Consider the following 18,901-nt stretch of genomic DNA (forward strand, 5'->3'; position numbering starts at 1 on the left):
ACATAAGAATGTTTACTTTTTAAATAAATATAATATTGATGATTGCAGATGTAACAGAAATTTTCTATTTTATATTTCTCCACTGAATAAAGGTTTGATGATGATTTAAACAAAGGAAGAGTAAAGTAACCAAATATAAATTGCATACTTTTAGGAGTTCTGTAAAATTTAACCCAAACAATGTTATTCTAAACGTGCTGATAAATATGTTTAGTTACATAATGTTTTGTATTGTTTCACCCAGTTGTGTGCTACCGCTGTTCCAGTTTTGACAACCCTGCTGTTGTCTGCAGCGAGAAAACGATCGTGGGGGAAAGCGCCGAATGATCTTCACTACAGGAGATAACCTAAACGCGAGTAAGGCATTTTACAGGGGTGCTACAACCACTTGTTAACAGAATAAAATAATTGACCATGTGTTAACTAACTTTGAAGGAAAAGTAATAAAATATAAGATCGGAATAACTTTTTACAGAAAATTTTTGTAAAATTTTGTGATAAAAAAACTAATCTGTTTGTTTTGTATGTAACGAACGACGAAAAGCCCTGCTTTTCCCTCTTTCTTTACTCGCACATTCGGCAGCACTTAGCCGACTGGAGCCTACGACCCACTGGTAGGGGAAACTGTTGGCGCTGGCGAGTCTGCCGCGAGAGCCTCGATTCAATGTATCACCAAAGCTCAGCAGTGGCGGACGTGTACCGAGGTTCGTTGTTTGTTCGTTCTCATGTTACTTCACTGTGTATGTGTGTTGCAATTTCATAGTACGCGCCGTAGTGTTTGAATCCTGCCCCATCGTAAGAGTGTAAAAGGGAAGAACGAATAAACCAGAGTTAGTCTGATCCTCTTGTTGAAGGGGGGGTGGAAGTAGGGATCCCGGGGAGAAAGATCAGTCGGGCCGGGTCTACCATTCCGATACGGACACACAAACACCACGTTCTACCGGAAACGTATAGCGTGCAGAGAAGAACATGGCGTCCAGCAGCGATCGTCAACCGGTGACCGAGCGTGGCGATTCGGTTTAAACGTGTGCCCGGATCCGTTCCAGTTGCATTGTTGGTTCCGTGTCGGTGATGTCTGTGATTACACATTGACGCAAAGTGACGCGCTGTTTTACCGTGGGCTTCACCATATTTGCTGTGTGTTTTGTTTTCGTTTTGTTTGCATCCCGATCAAACACCTCATTTCAAGCGTGACGGTGAAATTTGCTTGGTACGGTTTTTGGTGGAGTGATTTTGTATTCACGCGAGTTTGCCGAGTGACGTGAAGGTGAAATCAAGCACAAAGTGTCTCTATCCCGTTGTTAATGCCGTGTTTTGTGTGTCTGAATTAATACCAAAAAAATAAGTCATCGATGCTGTACGTGTGCCAGTGAAAATTGTGCTCCACGGCATGAAGCAGTTGAATCAACAAAAAATCGTACCAACTGTACAAAGTATGGTTATCAACAGCAGAAGATGAAACCCTACACGATCGTGGATAAAAGTCAGCAGTAAATTCTAGCTAGCAATTCCATCGTACCCTTCGGCAGTTGTGCTATTTCTTCTTGGATATCATCAACACCGGGTAAGTGTGGGAACAGGGAACTAATTGGCATCACCAACACCACCACTGCAAAAACATCCTCCAATATGTGAAATAGCACCAACAACAAAATCAAAAACCGGCCGAGCCCAAAGAAGGCAAGGCTTTTGATGGAAGAGCAAAACAACCACACGCCCAATATTGCGCTCTCCTTCGCTCTTTCCCTAACTTGGCTAACCTTTAATGATCGCCCTGATCCCTCGCTCCAAGCGTCCAGCATCCAACGCCGTATCGATGGGATCCTCATCCGAGAGAGATTCCGGTTTCTTTCCCTTTTGCTTTCATCCGCACAGATACGAGCCGTGCATAGCTTCCACACGTTTGCCGCGAGAGGACGCTACGTTAAGTCTATCTACCTCTCGCCCTCAGTTTTGCTTAACGATCGTCGGAAGCACGATCGGATTGAAGTTGATGGAAGCGAATGTTTTGTAAATAATTAATTTGTCAAGTGTCTTTGACACTGAACGGTCGAAGCGGTCGAACGCAGATCGGGTGAAATCACTTTTCACTTTCTTTTACCGTATGTTTGCATCACTAGTCACAGCCGAAATGGTAAAAAAAGGGAAGGGAGAATGAAAGATACTTCCGTACGTTTTTCGGACGGTTTTTGGGGTGAAATAATTTACTCAACCGTTGTTCTGTCGGTCGATTGACGGTTCCGTCCGTGCGTTTCCGTCCGCCTTTTATTTCCTTTTCGGAGTGTTAAGATTCCAATCGCTAATTTTTCACACGAACTCAAATGGGCTACCCGTGTGTGTGTGTCCCTAACATCTCCTTACATTCCCCATTTTATTCAACTGCACACGTTTCGTTCCGTGAAGCCTTCTTATTTCGTCATCAAATCACACGCGGCAACTGTGGTTACGGACCTTGCGAGGTATGAAATGTGAATAATTATAATTGAGAAAAAATGCCTCCCCCAATGATGAGCAACGATCGGTTGCCGTTACAGGTTGGGTTTGTTTATCCATTCGATGCGCCCCTCATCACAAAATCCCGAAGGGGTTGATCGTGTGTCGATGATGCATTCGCCTTCTAGGATTCCTATCTCACACGCTCTCTCTCTCTCTCTTTCTCCCTCTCTGGTTTGGGGACAATGTCATCTCCGGGTTTCTGTTTACAGGCGGCTGCTTATGTTGCTCTCCGAAGCACCAGTGGCCTTTCATGTTTTATTCCCCACCGCAACCGTACACTAGTTCGAGTGCTTTTCATGAGCTTGGATTGTTTTGCTTTTTTTTTTTGTTTAACATCCCCTCTTGTACTGCAAAAGGTTACGACATCTCACCGTCTGTTGCTGCTATCTCACTCACCACCGGCAGGTTTTCCCAATGTTTTATTACGCCAGCTCCGGTGCGCATAACTACCACCATCTATACCACCACCACCCCCAGCGTTTTCCGCACAATTGACGAAAAGGGTCGCGATCGTATGCGATCATACGGCCATTTAATGTGCGCTTGCGGGCGTCACTATCGCATCACAAGTTGTCGTCAGCTTTTCGGCGGGGGTTGGTGGAATGAATGGTAGTAGTTCAGCTGCGGAACCCATTCCGTTGATGGGTTCCTGAAGATAGTGGAAAATTGAAACAATTTCAGAATAAATAGTACAATGCATTCCCACAGGAGGAATATGTGAAGTTGGTAGATTAAATTTAATTTAGCTTTGTTTAGCAAGTTAAAATTGGAATGCTATAATGAATATTAATGGAAAGTTCCATACGAAAAGATTTAGCATGAAAAGATGATTTAGCTATTATTATTATTTAGCAAGATCTAGCTAAAATGATCCAAAATGTAATTTCTTGATGTTCTAAGTAGCATAAATCGGGGCGGCCGGGAGGTGTATGTGATAAACGGCGTCCGTCCACACGACAGGACCGGGTTCAAATTCCATCCGGACCGTCCCCCCGTAGCATGAACTGACTATCCTGCTACGTGGTAAAATAAGTCTTGATGTGGCCAGGCCGTTCTAACCGAGGAAAAAGAAAAAAAAGTAGCATAAATGGTAAAAATTCCAAATCAATATAACGAAGACCAACTACCCAGTATCCAGAATTTCGATAAAAGCCTGAATAGCGACTGAAAAGCGAAATTTTCATTAGGTGATCTTTAAACATTTTTTTAAACAACAAAATCCAGTTCTTCAAGTGGTTATTCAAAATGTTTTTGATTTTCAGTAATGAGAAACATTAATTTTGTTTCTTTATTTACCAATCATTGTTTGCTTATTTTAGTAGCATTTACATTTCAAAGTGTCAAAAGAGAACAAAAAATATAAATACGTCTTAAAGGCTCGTTTTTTTACAGCAAAAGGATAAAAGAGAAAATATAAAAGAATTTTTTGGCCAACTTCACTTCCTCACAATAAACCCATTTAGCAAGTATTTCATTAGCCTCGTTCGGCTTTATTCCATCAACACTTCTCGATCTGATCAATCAGCTCCATGCATGCCACTGCACATGGTCCATGTCGTCGCATGGTGCCCGTACCCTGTCCGGTGCCTTGTGCGATTGCATTGCAAAATTGCCTCCGGCACGGGTTCGACGCACACTAATGCCATCGTGGACGGTTACAAACCGGGGCCAGTGATCGCCGTGGAACGCTTTTCATCAGCAGCGCCACCGATCTCGACCGAGTTGGTGGGGAACGGTACGCGATTCTGCAGCTGCACGCGAACCGTCGGTCTGGCATTTGTGTGTACCTTCAGAGCCGGTCGATCTGTTATTGTCGGGCGGTGTTGTATGCTACTGCCAACCCCGCTCAATCTTCCCCCCCGGGGGTTTCAACCTACCTTCACCTACACGGGGAAGGCCGTTTTTGGACGGTTTTTCCCACACACATGCGCAACTGTGGGGACCAAAACAGCCCAAGCAGAGAAGCTCCCTTGCGGCTGTGCAGAGACCCGTTCAAGGATAATTGTGAAATAATTGTGTGACTGAATTGTTTAAAACATTTTTTGAAAAACTCACACTCTGTGGCGTTCCGTCTCTCTCTTTCTCTCCATCTCGTGCTACTCATCTCTCTCGCTCGAGCGATGTCGTGCATTATGTTCTCCTTGTTTGGATTTGATGCCCTTTCGTGGCATCGTTTATGACCTTTCGGGTTTCATTCAGCTACCTTTCATGCACGGTGCCGTTTTGATGTTTCGATCCACCTGCCGTTGGGGAGATGAGTTTTCTGTTCCATTGCCCACGTGGTCGGTGCTGTTTGACAGGTTGGCTGTTGGCGCGGTTTGGATCGCGTGTAACAATTTGCTCGATGCACATGAAACTCCCTCACGGCGTCAAGGATGAATCAGTTTTTTGTTCTATGCTGTCATTAGGAATTATTCTCTTTTACGCGAATTGAGCGAGTGGAGAATAGTTAAATGGAAAGTACCGTGGAAATACGACCGAACCGTTTGAAACATTAAGCTTATAGTACCTTATCAATTAATGCTAGTAATGATAGAGATGATGGATGCATATCAATAGGCATCTTAAGTAAATTGTGGGATCCATTCGCGATACATTTGCTTGTTTGATGATCATGGAAGAAAAAACCGGAAACTCTCGTTTGAGGTTGGGCAATAATTTTCCACTTTGAGTAAACAGAAAACCAGTCAAAATTCGTTACCTTATCGTTTGATGTTGCGAAAGCGAAAATTTCGAACGGCGAAGGAAAGAGAAACGAACCGAAACCGCAACCCCCTTTGGTAGGTAGTGATTAAAGTTTCTCTTTGAAGGAAAAGTCAAACAACAGTGCTCGCTGGTTTATGTATGATGTTTTGCTACGTACACCTTTGAAGGGCATGTTTGGATATCAGTAAGTGGAAATTTGGAAAGCGGCGGCATCTTAGAGAATGCTTTGTAAAAATTACTTAAATATTTCATTAAAGTATTTAAGTATTAGTTTGGATTTTTTCTGGAAGAATTTTTTCCGTTCGTTACCATTGATGGTTTGTTTTGTATTAAGAACATTTAAATACTGAAATGTTTCAAATGTGCAATGAACGTAAACCTATTTTTTTGTTTTAGTTTTGTTACATAATTTTATGTAGTAACACTTCACCTAAACATCACCTCGCTCCCACATCCAAGCATACAGCCAAGGAGGGCTTTTTTTACTGTTACTTTCCTTTTCAACGCATGTTTATGTTTCACTCGATCGGTTTTCCATCAAACAAAACCGCCTGATTAAACATTCTCTCCCACCCCCACAAAAGTGCATGTAATATATGGATCGAAGGAAAATTACAAAACAGTTTTGTTCGTCCAGCGGTGCACAAACAACAAAAAATAATCGAAATTAGTTCAGTATGTGACGAAAAACTCATTCGAAAAGCTCCACCTAACCGAGTTGTGAAAATGTCGGCTATCTTAAATTGACCACGTGGTGTAATAAGAAACAGGGAAAAAATTACTCACAAACCCTCAACAACAACAAAAAAACATGGGTGGGAAATTTTATAACCACCCAGTGTCGTTGCCACTAGCCCCGAAGTGTGATCGCATCATGGGTTCCAGTTTCGATCAAAGCATCGCGGTAAATTAATGCAACATCTGAAGCTAAAAGTGTGAACGATTGTGACGAAATTTGCACCGACCCATTATGCATTAAGACCGTACCACCCGATCGCCAAAATATGATCAACTGTTTGAAGGGCACGGTTGATTTCAAATTGTGTTTTTTTGTTTTTTTTCTGGAGGAAAATCGAATCAAGGTGGGAAATTGTGTAGTAGAAACAAAAAGTAAAACACTTCATGAGTAATGCAATCGTTGGGTTTATTTTATATTACTTGAAAAAAGGAAAAAAAGTGCAAACTAAACCTTTATTTTGAAGATTTTTATAACCAAAAATTTATTAATTTTACTTCAAAATGTTGTGTTTCTATCACTGCAATTATTAAATCAATATCAAAAAGGTTTATTTTCATTTTATTGGGTGTAAATGTACCAATTAAAGGTTCGTCGCTTAATTAAGTCTTTCGTATGCAATTCAAAGAAAGAAATAATTTATATTAACAATACAGGGTTTAACAGTCTTAAATGTCATAAGGATTTTTCATTTCTGTAAAGGGAATTTTTTTTAATTATTCTTCTTACTAAAGGAAAATAACGACACTCGATTGATACTTAATTTTCGTGATGAATGTGGTGAACAATTAGACGCTCTTACAGATTCATGCAAGTTACTTAGGAATATTGTTTATATTTATATTGTTATACAAACAGTTTAAATTTAATACTTGCTTGTCCAATATTTCAAGAGCAATAAATTACATTTTTTCCCCCAAAAATCCAATCATTTTCGTCCATCAAAAACTAACTTGATGAGAAGACAAAACCACAAGAATTTTCCAACGGCGTTTGTATTTTTTTAGTAATAATTTGTAAGCGTCAAACGTTGATCTCTTCATCAAGTGCTTCCTTTTTCCCCACAGCTCACTAATGCCCACTAATTCTTCAACGCGATCCACCAACCGATCGATAATGATGATGATCTTTACTATTTGCCTTCGCACTGCCTTTATGATGATGGCGAGCATCTTCACACACGCGGCCTTGTTTCGGTTCAGTTTCGTTCCTTTCATCCCCTATTGTCGATGAGTTTCCTTGCCGGTGGCATTATAATTATTCCTCGCGCCTATGATGACCCTTCTTCGTCATCTTCCTTCTCAAAACGTGCATTGGAAAGCTTTTGGGCCACCCAGCCGGAATACTACCTTTCCCCCATTCCGCCCCGTAATGAGTGTGGCCATTCAAAGAATATAAAACTCCCTCCTCAACGCACTTGCCACCCGATCGTGCACATCTTCATGTGTGTGTGTGTGTGAACAAAACAAACGTGCCTCCAAGCACGGGGAGGCTATTAGGACCAAGGACCAGCTCTCGGGTGGGCGAAGTGGTCGAATGAATCCGGTAAAACGTGAATAAACACACTCGTGCCAAACGAACAGTGCACGCCAAGTGCAAATTACGTTTTATTGCAGCATCTTCAAACTTTGCTGCTTACCCGCAGCTGAGTGAAAGCCATCGACGAGTGGTCTAACCGGGTGGTTTCAACATGAATTTAACACGCCAAGATTCTTCATACCGGGCCGACCACTAACAGTCGCAGGTAATGATGATTTCTTACTTACGACTATTTCTTTCCGTACAGTTTTTTTCTTCAACGAAATTTAATTAATTTTAGGGTTAAAAACTTAATTAAAACCCCCTTCGAGACAACGATGTGCGGAAGACGTGTAACGTTTTGTGGATGGCCTAGGGCTGAACTCAATGAGATGAGTTAATAAACGATCTTAGAAAAACTTCCTTTTTTCAAACCCTGAGATCATGCGAACGGCACATCCTCATCTGCGACCCTGGCATATTTTTTTTCTAACATTTGTGTGATGATGAAAAACAAAAGCAAAAGATTGTTTGGAGAACTCTTCTCCCTGGCTGGGGGTCCAATTCACGACTGTCCGAGTAATGCCATCCAGCGGGTGTCCTTGGTATAAAATTTTCCCATCGAAAAAAAAAACGATGCTTACGCCCCTTCTGAACCGTTACGGGCCATTATGGAGAGCAAAAATTCGTACGGCGAAACGAAAGTACACCGGTACGGAACGGAATCGTCCAAATCGTACCATCCAAATGACTTCGTTCTCGCAACGTTGTAATTCAGTTTTCCCTCGCGCATCTCTGTACCGGTTGTGATGTTCGCTTGGATTTCTAGAACGATTTCAACACCAATTTTCCGAACTCGGTGCGAGAATGGTTTTGCGCAGCGCCGCATAGCGCACGCACCAGCATGACATTGGAAGTATGCAAATTTTTCACTCCCGACTGCCACTTGCAGGGTTGAGCATGATGGTACCAAGCACTGGAGCACACTATTTACCATGGTTCCGGGTATTGTTTCTAAGTGACGCAAAGGTAAATAAATGTAGCGAGGAAATAGATCTGGACAAGCTATACAACGATGTACTTTTCGATCACACGGGATATGATTCGAAACAGTTGTTTTTGTCCGTTACGTCGGCTGAACTATTCAAGGTGATGAGTAAGTTGATCGGTATCTGATCAGATATTGAATCTGATCACTCCATTATTCAATTGGCATTATTATCCGGGCCATTGTGTGTACATTAGTGATGGGTAAATCCGACAAAAAAACGGAATCGCTTCCGAATGACTCCATAAATTTTGGAAGCGGCTCCGGAAGGTAGGTGCAGTACTCCAAATTCGAAACCGTCCGGAGCCGTCCGGAATCGTCGGAATCGTCCGGAACCGTCCGGAACCGTCCGGAACCGTCCGGAGCCGTCCGGAGCCGCCTAGTCGGCAGCCGGAGCCGTCGGAATCGTCGGAATCGTCGGAGCCGTCCGGAGCCGTCCGGAGCCGTCCGGAGCCGTCCGGAACCGTCCGGAGCCGCCTAGTCGGCAGCCGGAGCCGCCTAGTCGGCAGCCGGAGCCGTCGGAATCGTCGGAATCGTCGGAGCCGTCCGGAGCCGTCCGGAGCCGTCGGAGCCGCTAGTTGGCAATGATGTAACCTAGATTATTGCACTATCAGCAAATTTTATATAATCTGGTAAAAATAAAAAAAATAAAGCAATCTTTATTTTAAAAAATTAAAAAAATAAAGCGCTAGCAATAACTAGCGGCTCCGGACGGCTCCGGACGGCTCCCGACGATTCCGGACGGCTCCGACGATTCCGACGGCTCCGGACGGCTCCGGACGGCTCCGAACGATTCCGACGATTCCGACGGCTCCGGCTGCCGACTAGGCGGCTCCGGACGGTTCCGGACGGTTCCGGACGGTTCTGGACGGTTCCGGACGATTCCGACGATTCCGGACGGCTCCGGACGGCTCCGGGCGGAATCGTGGTTTTAACCTAGCCGGAATCGGAGCCGGAGTTGCTATGCTCGGAAGCAGTTCGGAGCCGTGGGTGCGATTCCGAGAACCCATCACTAGTGTACATTCGCATCTGTATTTCCGGATCTCCGAAGTTTAATTCTTCAGAACTCAAAAAAAATGGTTGAAAAAGGTTGTTAAGTTCTTTTTAAAATATTTTTCTATACTCAACAAACCCAATCTAAATATATATATATTTTCCACATTAAAATAATCCTCAGTCAGTCCTTACAACCCCGTATGTGAGGTCAATTCAGTTGCGATTTGATTCTCGACCTTCGAATGTATTCGAACGGACCTATAATTTAAACTTACTGCACGAACGTGCCAGAAACGTGCATTTATTGCTTTAAAATTTACGACCAAATTGGATAAATAATAACAATATTTAACGGTGGATAAATAACAACACCAAATCGTTTCCCAATTGGATAATGATCGTCTATTGTTACTAAATGTTTGGTGGAATGTTACCAACGAGGGCGTCCACTCAATGTCAATTCGACTGTTTTCGAATCGCCGACCGAAAGACTATCACACAGTACATATTTAATATGTACAATTTGATCTTCAACTGACTTGTTTGTCAACATTGCGTTCATGTTTTTAGCTTTTATTGGTTGTTCACTGGGGAGTTTCCCCGCTGTTTTCTAATTACCTGTGAAAAGGCAGCCCCAGTTCATTGCGGTGTATTTTCCACGGACACTTACAGACAATACAACTGTTCGCGTACAACAAGAACGATTGAACGGGCAGCAGTGGAAAAATTGCCATTATCCAAACAATAAAAAAAAACCTTTGCCCAAAAGAAGACAAAACGGAGGTGCTGGGAAATGAAAAAAAAAATCACCCCTACAAAGTAGCTCCACTAGCGTGTTCGCCACTCTGATCCCAACCCTGGCAGATAATCCGTCCATTTCGAACCCTTCCACCATCTGCATGCCACATTTTCCATGTCGCTCATGGCGGTTAGAATACGAAAAGCGCGCTCGCGAAACAAAACTGTATTAAAAGAATGCAAACAATAATAAAAGCTGAACGAAGCATTATGCATGGGATGGAGAGGGGGGGGGGGGGGAGGTTACGGGGGACAGAGAGGGCAATTACCCTCCGGCTTTCCTGACGTGCAGCTGCTGCTTATTACGCAAATTTTATGCACTCACCGCTAAGAGGGAGTCGGCGTTACCGCCACCGTAAACTGATCATACTCCAGTTCGCCCTTGCCCATAGCCTCCCTTTTTAATGGTGGCCCCACAAAACAAGCCTACGGTCGCATGTGTATATTTGTATCCAGTGCTTTAGTTTATTTGAACCCGTATGCTTCAGACCGCCCCGCGGGAGGGGGGGGGGGGGGAGTAACAAAAACTAGAACCGGGTCTGTGTACCATTTGGTGGTTTGGAAAATTCTTTCGCTGATGTTTAGAGCGTAATGTGAATGTTAGTGGTACTTCTACGAAAGAACAAATTTTCCCTGCTCTCGGTGAAAAAAAAACACTTAAGAGCTTTTACCCTTACACTATGCAAAAGAAGGCAGATGGAAGAACGAAGCTAGAGAGGGGAGGCAATTTTCTCCCTTGTCGGTTCCATCATAAACACCCGGCAAATAACCTCCGTTTGACCCTCGTGCTAAGAACGAAGGAAAGCGGATGAGGGTAGGTGGGTGGGGGGAGAGGGAAAACACACAAAACCGACCTCAACCCGTTATGGGCCCTTTTTTGCGGAAGAAAGCTTGCGGTTTTTGTGTACGCATGGTAACATTACGCTTCGCCTCCAACGGCACTCACCTTTCGCTCCCGATTACTACACCACACACCGAACAGTAACGATTCCGGGTGTACGCGAGAAAACCCTCCACCCCCCGGGTAAGGTCATAGCCACATCGGTTAAAAGGGGTTTCGGTGTGGTAAAAGAAAAGCATAACCAAAAACCAACAAAAGTTGCAGCACAACACAACGCTGCTCATGCTTGCCATGGGAGGACTTGGACAAAACAGCTGATTTCGAGTGAACTGCTGTTTCATAATCTGGACCGGTTCGGGCAGTTCCCGAGGTTGGATAATATTCTGGATACGCGTGGTGTACAAATGGAGTTTAGTATCGTGTCGATACATGATATCCTTTGCATGTGTTTCCCATGTTAAGTACGCTCGTTGGATAATACAGCTGTTTAAAAACAAGGGTGACTATCAGTGATGAATGAGTCTATGTATAGTAATGAGAAAAATATTGCCTATAACTATTCTTTCTCGTATTCAAATTCAAATTTAACATAATTTCTATATGAAACCTACCTTTTGCTATTTAAAAAATATGTTTGTGCATGTGTTTCATCCCCAATTTCTCTTAATCTTGTCCCATTTTTGAAATTTATTTGTTAATGTTTTCTAAATATTCATGGATTTGGAAATTCATCCTCAAGTTATTTTTACTTCTTAAGAATGGCCTGGGCGTATCAAGAGTCATCATCAAGTTGTCGAGAGAAATAGCAAAAAACGATCAGCATTCTTCTTTATTACTCCTTTGGAAGGAAATCGGCAAAGGCCATTTTACGCATTGTTTTATCTTTGTTGAAATGTGATAAACGATTGTTTTTTTTAAATTTTGTAATACATAAAACTCATTTAATTATAACATCCCACAAAAGCATAGACCTTTAACAGGTCTATGTTGCATAATTAACAACAACAAAAAAGTCTCGTTTGTTTAAAAGAAGGTCATTTTTTGTCGTAGAAATCCTACAGTTGCGTGTTAATTTTCTAAATCTCTAATTCATAAGATGAATGGATAGTTCACTTCCCAGAAGAAATAACACTAAACTTTAATGGAAACACAACAAATCACCATCAATCGCCGATCGTTTCGAACAAATCCCCAAAAAGCCAATGGCAAACCACTCCAAAAAGGGCTCATTTCTCTTGTTTACGTTTTCACCCTGTTCCTGTTTCCAATATCTGCCTCACTGCTCCATAAGGTTCATTAGGTCACCGGACCCCAGTGGAGGAGAGTCCGGACACCGGGGGAGGTGTAAACCGGGTATTTACGATCGACCCGTTCGTAGTCGGCCAAAGGAACCGATCGATTAGCCGGTTCATTTGAGCTAGGCGAAAGAGAATGATTAATCGACCGTTAATGCTACTACCGGGCAGACTGGAATCTCGATCTCCAAAAACTGCACCGGATTTCACCCCCCTCAGGCCTTCATCCCACTCAATGCCCTTCCACCTTCTACCCGTGCGGCAACTGAAAGTGCTTGAGAGTTGACATAATCGAACTTTAGAGTAAGGGAGAAATAAAAAGGAAAAAAAAAACAGATTGCCCAACCGGAACCGACCGAAACGTTTTCCGTCCGTTCGAGCAGCGTACCTAATCGATCGAGCGTATTGTGCTTTGTGCAACCAGCAAAACACCAGCTAAATCTGAAAAGTAGGCTAATAGGGAGGAAAGGTTTAATTTAGGACTTTCGGGTGTCGGTGCTGTGTTTTCATTTGCTATTATGTCTTGTATTGTTTAATATGTTGGCGCGTTTTTCAAGCTCTCCAATATACCCAAAATGCTTTACGCTTTCCCAATACCCAAGAAAAGGGGCACATACGATCATGATCTATTGGGTGTGATCGGTACCAAAGGTGAGGTAGGAGACATGAAACACAATCTGTCTCTCCACCTTGAGAGACGTTGCGTATCAAGTAAAAAAAGAAACACCCAGTTATTCCCAGAACCGGGTACTTGCCGGTAAGTCTCTCGATGTTGCAACGCTACAGTTGTCCAAACCGATCCACACTTGTCCTCGGGTGAACAAAAAGGTGTGTTGCGTTAATTTTTGAACAGGCCAATGATGCGACTTCTGGTAGCACATTATTAGAGAGTGATGACTCTCGATCATCAGCCCCTGCCCCCTGTCTGTAGCAGAGATTCCCATACCCCGGGTTCGTGGTGCTCTCGGCGATGATCACCTTCGGTACGATGATACGCAATTCTCACGCGATTACGCGATCACAAATGGGCTGTGATGGGCTACACCACGGGTGGACACTTCTCATCCACATCATCCTCGATAGTGATTGCCCCGTCACCGGTGCTGCCGGTTTGCACCACAATCGACACAGACGAGCAGCGATGTGAAGATCCCAGAATTCATGCCCAACAACAAGAGGAGTACCTAATCATGTCGAGGGTGGTGTCTGTCTGTGTTTTTTTGTTGTTGTCTTCTTTCGCTTGTCTACCCTCCTCGTTGCATTTCTTTCTCGAAGGCAAAAAACATTAACCACCCCCAGAAGTGCACTAACACCTTTAGGAACGGTTGTGCTCCAGTCGTGTGATGTAAGTGGCGCAAAGAGAAAAAAAGGTGAGATAATTAGAGAGCAAAGGCTGCAGACAGTGCCGGCTCACTAACCCTTCCCAACACACCGAATGGTATTATTAGCACAAAAAACCACAAATCTTCACATCGTACTGAAGGAAAAAAACCTTTTCCTTCTGGCGTTGGAACGAACGTTCGCAGAACGGGGGATTAATCGGAGGTTAGCAACCGCCCAATTGGCATCCCGCAACGCGTATTCCCATCGATGGCGCAACGATTTTACTTCCAATTTTGGAATCTTCGGTTACGCTTCCTGCTGCTAATCGGTCACTGATCACCTTTTCGTCTCACCCTGCTTTTTTTTTCTCCTTTTCTCCTCTCCAGCGGTTTGTTTTGTTTGTTCGCATTGTGCAGACGTCACCTACAATTTGGGACTACTCAGCCTTAGTATGGTAGACTACTGCAATACGCGCACGGCAACATCTAACGGGGCCTCCATTACGACCGCACTACCTGCCACCTTTCGGGCGGGAAAAACACGTCCAATGCGTGAAAAATCATCGCTGCATAAATCATTGGGCGAAGGAACGGATGCGGGACAGCAGGGACGAGTACGGACGGTACGTTTGGTACGACCACATCATGGCAACCATCGGAATCTACCGATTACCGGTAGTAACTTTGGATTTTCAATACGCGGTGGACTAGAGTATGGTACGGGATTCTTCGTCTCGGCAATAGAACGTGACTCCGAGGCAGACCGACAAGGATTGAAGGTGAGCATGAAGAATTGAGCGGATAATAGACCAAAAAAAAACATTAACATAAATTCTTATCAAACTCCTTATTCTATATCTCCTTGTTGCATCAGGTTGGAGATCAGATAATACGCGTCAATGGGTATCAGGTGGAGGATGCAGTTCATCGAGAGTTAGCACAATTCATCGCCAACCAGGAGCGACTCATAATGAAAGTTCGTGGACTAGGCATCCTGCCGATTAAAGAGTGAGTCCAATATCCCGAGATCCTCCCAATATTCGGAACTTTCTAATGGAACCTTCTTAATCTTCCAGACGTACAGCTGATCCTCTTACTTGGCACGTAGTATCATTTGGTGTGTCACGCGACAAACAGGATGCGCTTCTACTTGAGGAACCGTGTGGTGGGCGTGATCTGAAGGTGATCCTTTCCGTAGCACCCCGTACCAAGCTTGGCTGTGGCATTTGTAAAGGACCGGAATGGAAACCGGGCATATTTGTACAGTTTACAAAAGAGGGTGGTGTAGCACGAGAAGCCGGACTGCGGCCAGGTGATCAGATTCTTTCCTGCAACGGGCACAGTTTCGCCGAAGCATCCTTTGGGGAGGCGGTAGCGGTGATGAAGTCCTCTCACGTGCTAGAGCTAGTGGTGCGTCCGAGCGCTGGTTTGGACCTGTTCCCGGGTGAATCAAGCGGTTACAACAGTTCGGCGAGCAGCGTTAATGGCGACCAGAGTCCTTGCTGGGGTGATCAAACTTCCAAACGTTTAAGCATCGTACGGGAGGAGTCGATTTCGCACGACCGCCGAAGACTGGCAGCGGTACCGACGGTGCTGGAACTTCCAAACGGCACTGATAAACAATCTGCCGCTCCACCTCCACCACCGCCGCAACCCCAGCCCAGTCAGGAACCAAAACAACAGCATCAACAGGTGCAACAGCAGTCACAGTCAAGGGGCACATTGGCCGGTCCGACACGCAAGAAGAACACCACCATCATCGAGTTCTCCGAGCGAGGTGCGATCGTGAACCCTGAAGCGAAACAGAGTGAAACGAAAACGATCATTGTCGAGGTGCACCGAAGCGCATCGGCCGGCTCGATGGTGGAGGATGAGTCAAGCAATGGGACATCGTCGGGCACGATCATTCCACCTCCTCCGCCACTGTTCGCCGATGCGGTCGCGTCCAGTTCGCAATCGACGATGAATTCGTCCACGGTCACAGGCACAACGGCTCAGGAACAGCAGGCGTCCACGGCAGCTGCCGCTGCAGCAGCGGCAGCCCACAGCTTAAGCAATGCAATATCTGACGAACTACGCCGACGGGCACAGAAGAAAGCAACTCCGGGAGGAATGGATCCCGCCACCGGACCGGCTGCAGCACTGACCGAGCTAGAGAACCGTTTGAAAGAGAAGAACGTACGGTTGCGCCCGGTAACGATGGCCATATCTGACGAACGACATACGGCACTGATGGACGAGTTCCGGGCAGTGCATAAGCGCATGTTCAAGAATGGATTTGACAACGCGGAACTAAAGGTCAGTAATGGTGCGCATTCCAACATTTTCACTCGTAATTTATCATTTGATTTGTTTTTCTTTCGCACAGAAACAACCAACGAAACCGATCGCCAACAGTGCGGATCAGAACCATTCCTCCGCCCACGGTGATACGGGTGGTAACGGTACGAGAAAATCCCCCAAAGGAACGATGGGTCGTGTGGCTGCGTCCGAGATGGCGAAAGCGAGCGGTGACAGTGCCGAGCTGGAATCGATCGAATCGTTCAAGCTGAACAATCCACAGCCACCACCGGTCCGTCCGCCGTCCTACTACTTCTGTCCGCAGGCAACCGGTCCGCCGACGATGAAGAAATCCCAAAAACCGATCGCCGTCACGATCAGCGAGTATGCGACGAGTGCGGCACGGACGGAAGAGACAACAAAATCGACACGATTCGATTTTGGACAGCTCCGATCGGTAACGGAAGCGATTGGCGGTGGTGCTGGCCCGGTGCCCGGCATCAAAGACGGTGCCTCAAACCGACAACGTCACGCACCGATGACGTAAACAGTTCACTAGCTTTACGGCTTCATGCACGGAAGTAATCTAATGTAACGACCAAATAAGATTCAATGGAAAAATGGAAAGAAATGTCGTAGTTTTACGATAACGCTACGATAAGGAGTGACCGAACGAGTCATACGCTGCACACTGCACGGTTCATAAGGTGACTGCTTCTTTTGTTTGTTTATGGTGATGCAATATGTAAAATATGTATTGTAAAATTGTTCGTAAAGGATCCAATGTAATTGATCGATTAAAAAATGTGATTGTGGATATTGAAGGTTGATGAATAAGTTGTTTATTTATTTACTGTAAATACTGTTAATGATAACACTGTATCACAAATGAATGTATTTTTTTTGTTTATTTTCAGCTTTGAACCCTCAATTTAGAACGCTTTTTACGGTACACGATTAATTTAAAAGAAAAAAAGGCTTAGAAATTTGGAAATTTTTTATCTATTTATGAAATGTTTAACATATTCATATTAAGTCGTAAAGATAAGGAGTGATTTTAGAACCGCTACTGCTTTGCAAGTGTAGGACGAAATATTTTTAAGATCGTATTTCATTGCGAGTCCTAAACCGTCAAGTACTTCAATGCTTCATCGCACATCTATTAGCTGAATAGCATTTCCACAACTAACTGAAACTTAAATTTACTTCGTTTACTCAAGCATTGCTACAGTCCGCGCGCACAGTTTCCGTACTTCTTCTAGATTTGTACACTCGGAAAAATCCCCAACCTATCACGCATACATTTACGACAGCAATCATAGCGGAAATGATATCCTCGTGCATTTTAATTTTCTGTTGCGTGCGATAGTAATGATCGCGTTCGTCGCTTTTAACAAATTTATCGTGTGCCACACCAGCAAGTGCGAGACATTCCATGATGACTTTTGCCTCCTTGGCCGATATGAAGTTGCGTTCAAGCCTGATTGCCTCTAGATTGGGAGCGGCCAACAATAGCACGTCGACATCCAGTTCGTCGCAGTAATTGTCATACAAGTCCAACACCTTCAGTGCTGGCAGATGAGCGCCGATAAATTTCATTGGTCCAAACAACATGTTGTTTCGCAAAATTAACCACTCAAGCGAAGCAGGAATATCGGTAACGGGTATCTCGACTAATTCATTATTGGTCAAATGCAAACTGATCAGTTTGGTAAAACAGTTTAGTGTCGAACCATCTAACACGCTGATATGGTTGTTCGAAAGTAGTAATGTTTCCAGGTTTACTAGATTTCTCAAATTGTCGATCCGATCCAACTCGTTGTTTCGCAAATCCAGATACCGTAGCGCGTAGTCTGATCCGTTTACTTGCGGCGCGATCACTGAGGATATCGAGTTATCACGAAAGTCCGCATATTCGAGATCAAGCGGAACCTCAAACCGTTTGATCGCCGCATTAGCTATTTGTACCGCTTTCGGACGATGCAGAGCATCGTGAAGAGTTGCATCGTATGCTATGATAACGTCCTGACGTGATATTACTTTATCGCTGGGATAAGCTAACCGTATCTTATGCACCGTTTCTGGAGCGATCAGCTTCGAATGATTTTGGTTCGGTTTGTACAGGAAGTTTGGTACCGTACACGCGAATATCTCCGAGCCAGGATCACATCGGTGCTCCCACAATGTGCTAGTATAGTTGCCCGAACTATATGCCAGCAATAGAAGGAAACTGCAATGAAACAACCAGCCACTATTAATTACCAGTTCACAATGCGTACGAAAGGTATTTTGGAATACCTACACAAGAACTCTCCCAAGAGACATCCTGGCGCTACAATTATGAGTCTAAGCAACTTCACAGTTCGGTTGTAACTATTAGCCGGCCATTGCAAAATGTGCGAACTATCCTATGCTGCTCAAAACCTTCACGACTACTTGTTGGCAGTTGTTCTTATCGCGTCGGCGCCATTATTGCCATGTTGTGATCAGGGCTTCTAAGCGTATTGACGGCCCAGCAGAAAGTGCTATCAGTATTTGTGTTATGCCGTTTAACCATGCAACAGGCATGCTATGAAATGAGAAAACTGAGGCACAACTTCTTGTCAGTAGCTGATGCGAGAACGATCGCTCTTACCCTATAGCGGTCGCACTCTGGAAGGTTTTGGATAAGGAACCTTGAAAGAATGGTATACAAATCGGTTACAATTGTCCGAGTAACCGAGATTTCATGACTCTGCGTCGCACATGGCATGTGTTTTTATCAATGTCGGTTATTGGGCAAAAAACCAGCATCGGACGAACAGATGTATTTTTTTATTGTCAGCTTATGATCCTCCACCTGTATGTGACAATTGAAATCCACAG

At 44.3% G+C, this 18,901-nt stretch overlaps 2 protein-coding genes across 2 annotated transcripts; one reads left to right on the forward strand and one right to left on the reverse strand.

The window, feature by feature from the left end:
• Positions 1 to 640: 640 nt before the first annotated feature.
• Positions 641 to 16,871, forward strand: LOC125766474 (uncharacterized). The gene is made up of 5 exons (XM_049432486.1): positions 641 to 1,564; positions 14,144 to 14,535; positions 14,631 to 14,764; positions 14,833 to 16,054; positions 16,125 to 16,871. The coding sequence occupies exons 2-5, from the start codon at positions 14,209 to 14,211 to the stop codon at positions 16,581 to 16,583; spliced, it is 2,142 nt and encodes a 713-aa protein (XP_049288443.1). The 5' UTR covers positions 641 to 1,564; positions 14,144 to 14,208; the 3' UTR covers positions 16,584 to 16,871.
• Positions 16,872 to 16,952: 81 nt separating this feature from the next.
• On the reverse strand, positions 16,953 to 18,821 carry LOC125766492 (uncharacterized). The gene is made up of 2 exons (XM_049432515.1): positions 18,339 to 18,821; positions 16,953 to 18,266 (listed from the first exon to the last, which is right to left on the reverse strand). The coding sequence occupies exons 1-2, from the start codon at positions 18,359 to 18,361 to the stop codon at positions 17,252 to 17,254; spliced, it is 1,038 nt and encodes a 345-aa protein (XP_049288472.1). The 5' UTR covers positions 18,362 to 18,821; the 3' UTR covers positions 16,953 to 17,251.
• Positions 18,822 to 18,901: the final 80 nt, after the last annotated feature.

The sequence above is a fragment of the Anopheles funestus genome, chromosome 2RL (assembly GCF_943734845.2).
Source record: "Anopheles funestus chromosome 2RL, idAnoFuneDA-416_04, whole genome shotgun sequence".
Lineage (NCBI taxonomy): Eukaryota > Metazoa > Arthropoda > Insecta > Diptera > Culicidae > Anopheles > Anopheles funestus.

Excerpts from the sequence above, each read along its gene's own strand:
- LOC125766492 (XM_049432515.1), bottom strand. The coding sequence starts at position 18,361 with ATGTCTCTTGGGAGAGTTCTTGT. Across the intron at positions 18,267-18,338 it reads TCTCTTGGGAGAGTTCTTGT|TTTCCTTCTATTGCTGGCAT; the intron begins GTAGGTATTCCA and ends GTTTCATTGCAG.
- LOC125766474 (XM_049432486.1), top strand. The coding sequence starts at position 14,209 with ATGGTAGACTACTGCAATACGCGCACGGCAACATCTAACGGGGCCTCC. Across the intron at positions 14,765-14,832 it reads GGCATCCTGCCGATTAAAGA|ACGTACAGCTGATCCTCTTA; the intron begins GTGAGTCCAATA and ends TTAATCTTCCAG. Across the intron at positions 16,055-16,124 it reads TTGACAACGCGGAACTAAAG|AAACAACCAACGAAACCGAT; the intron begins GTCAGTAATGGT and ends TCTTTCGCACAG.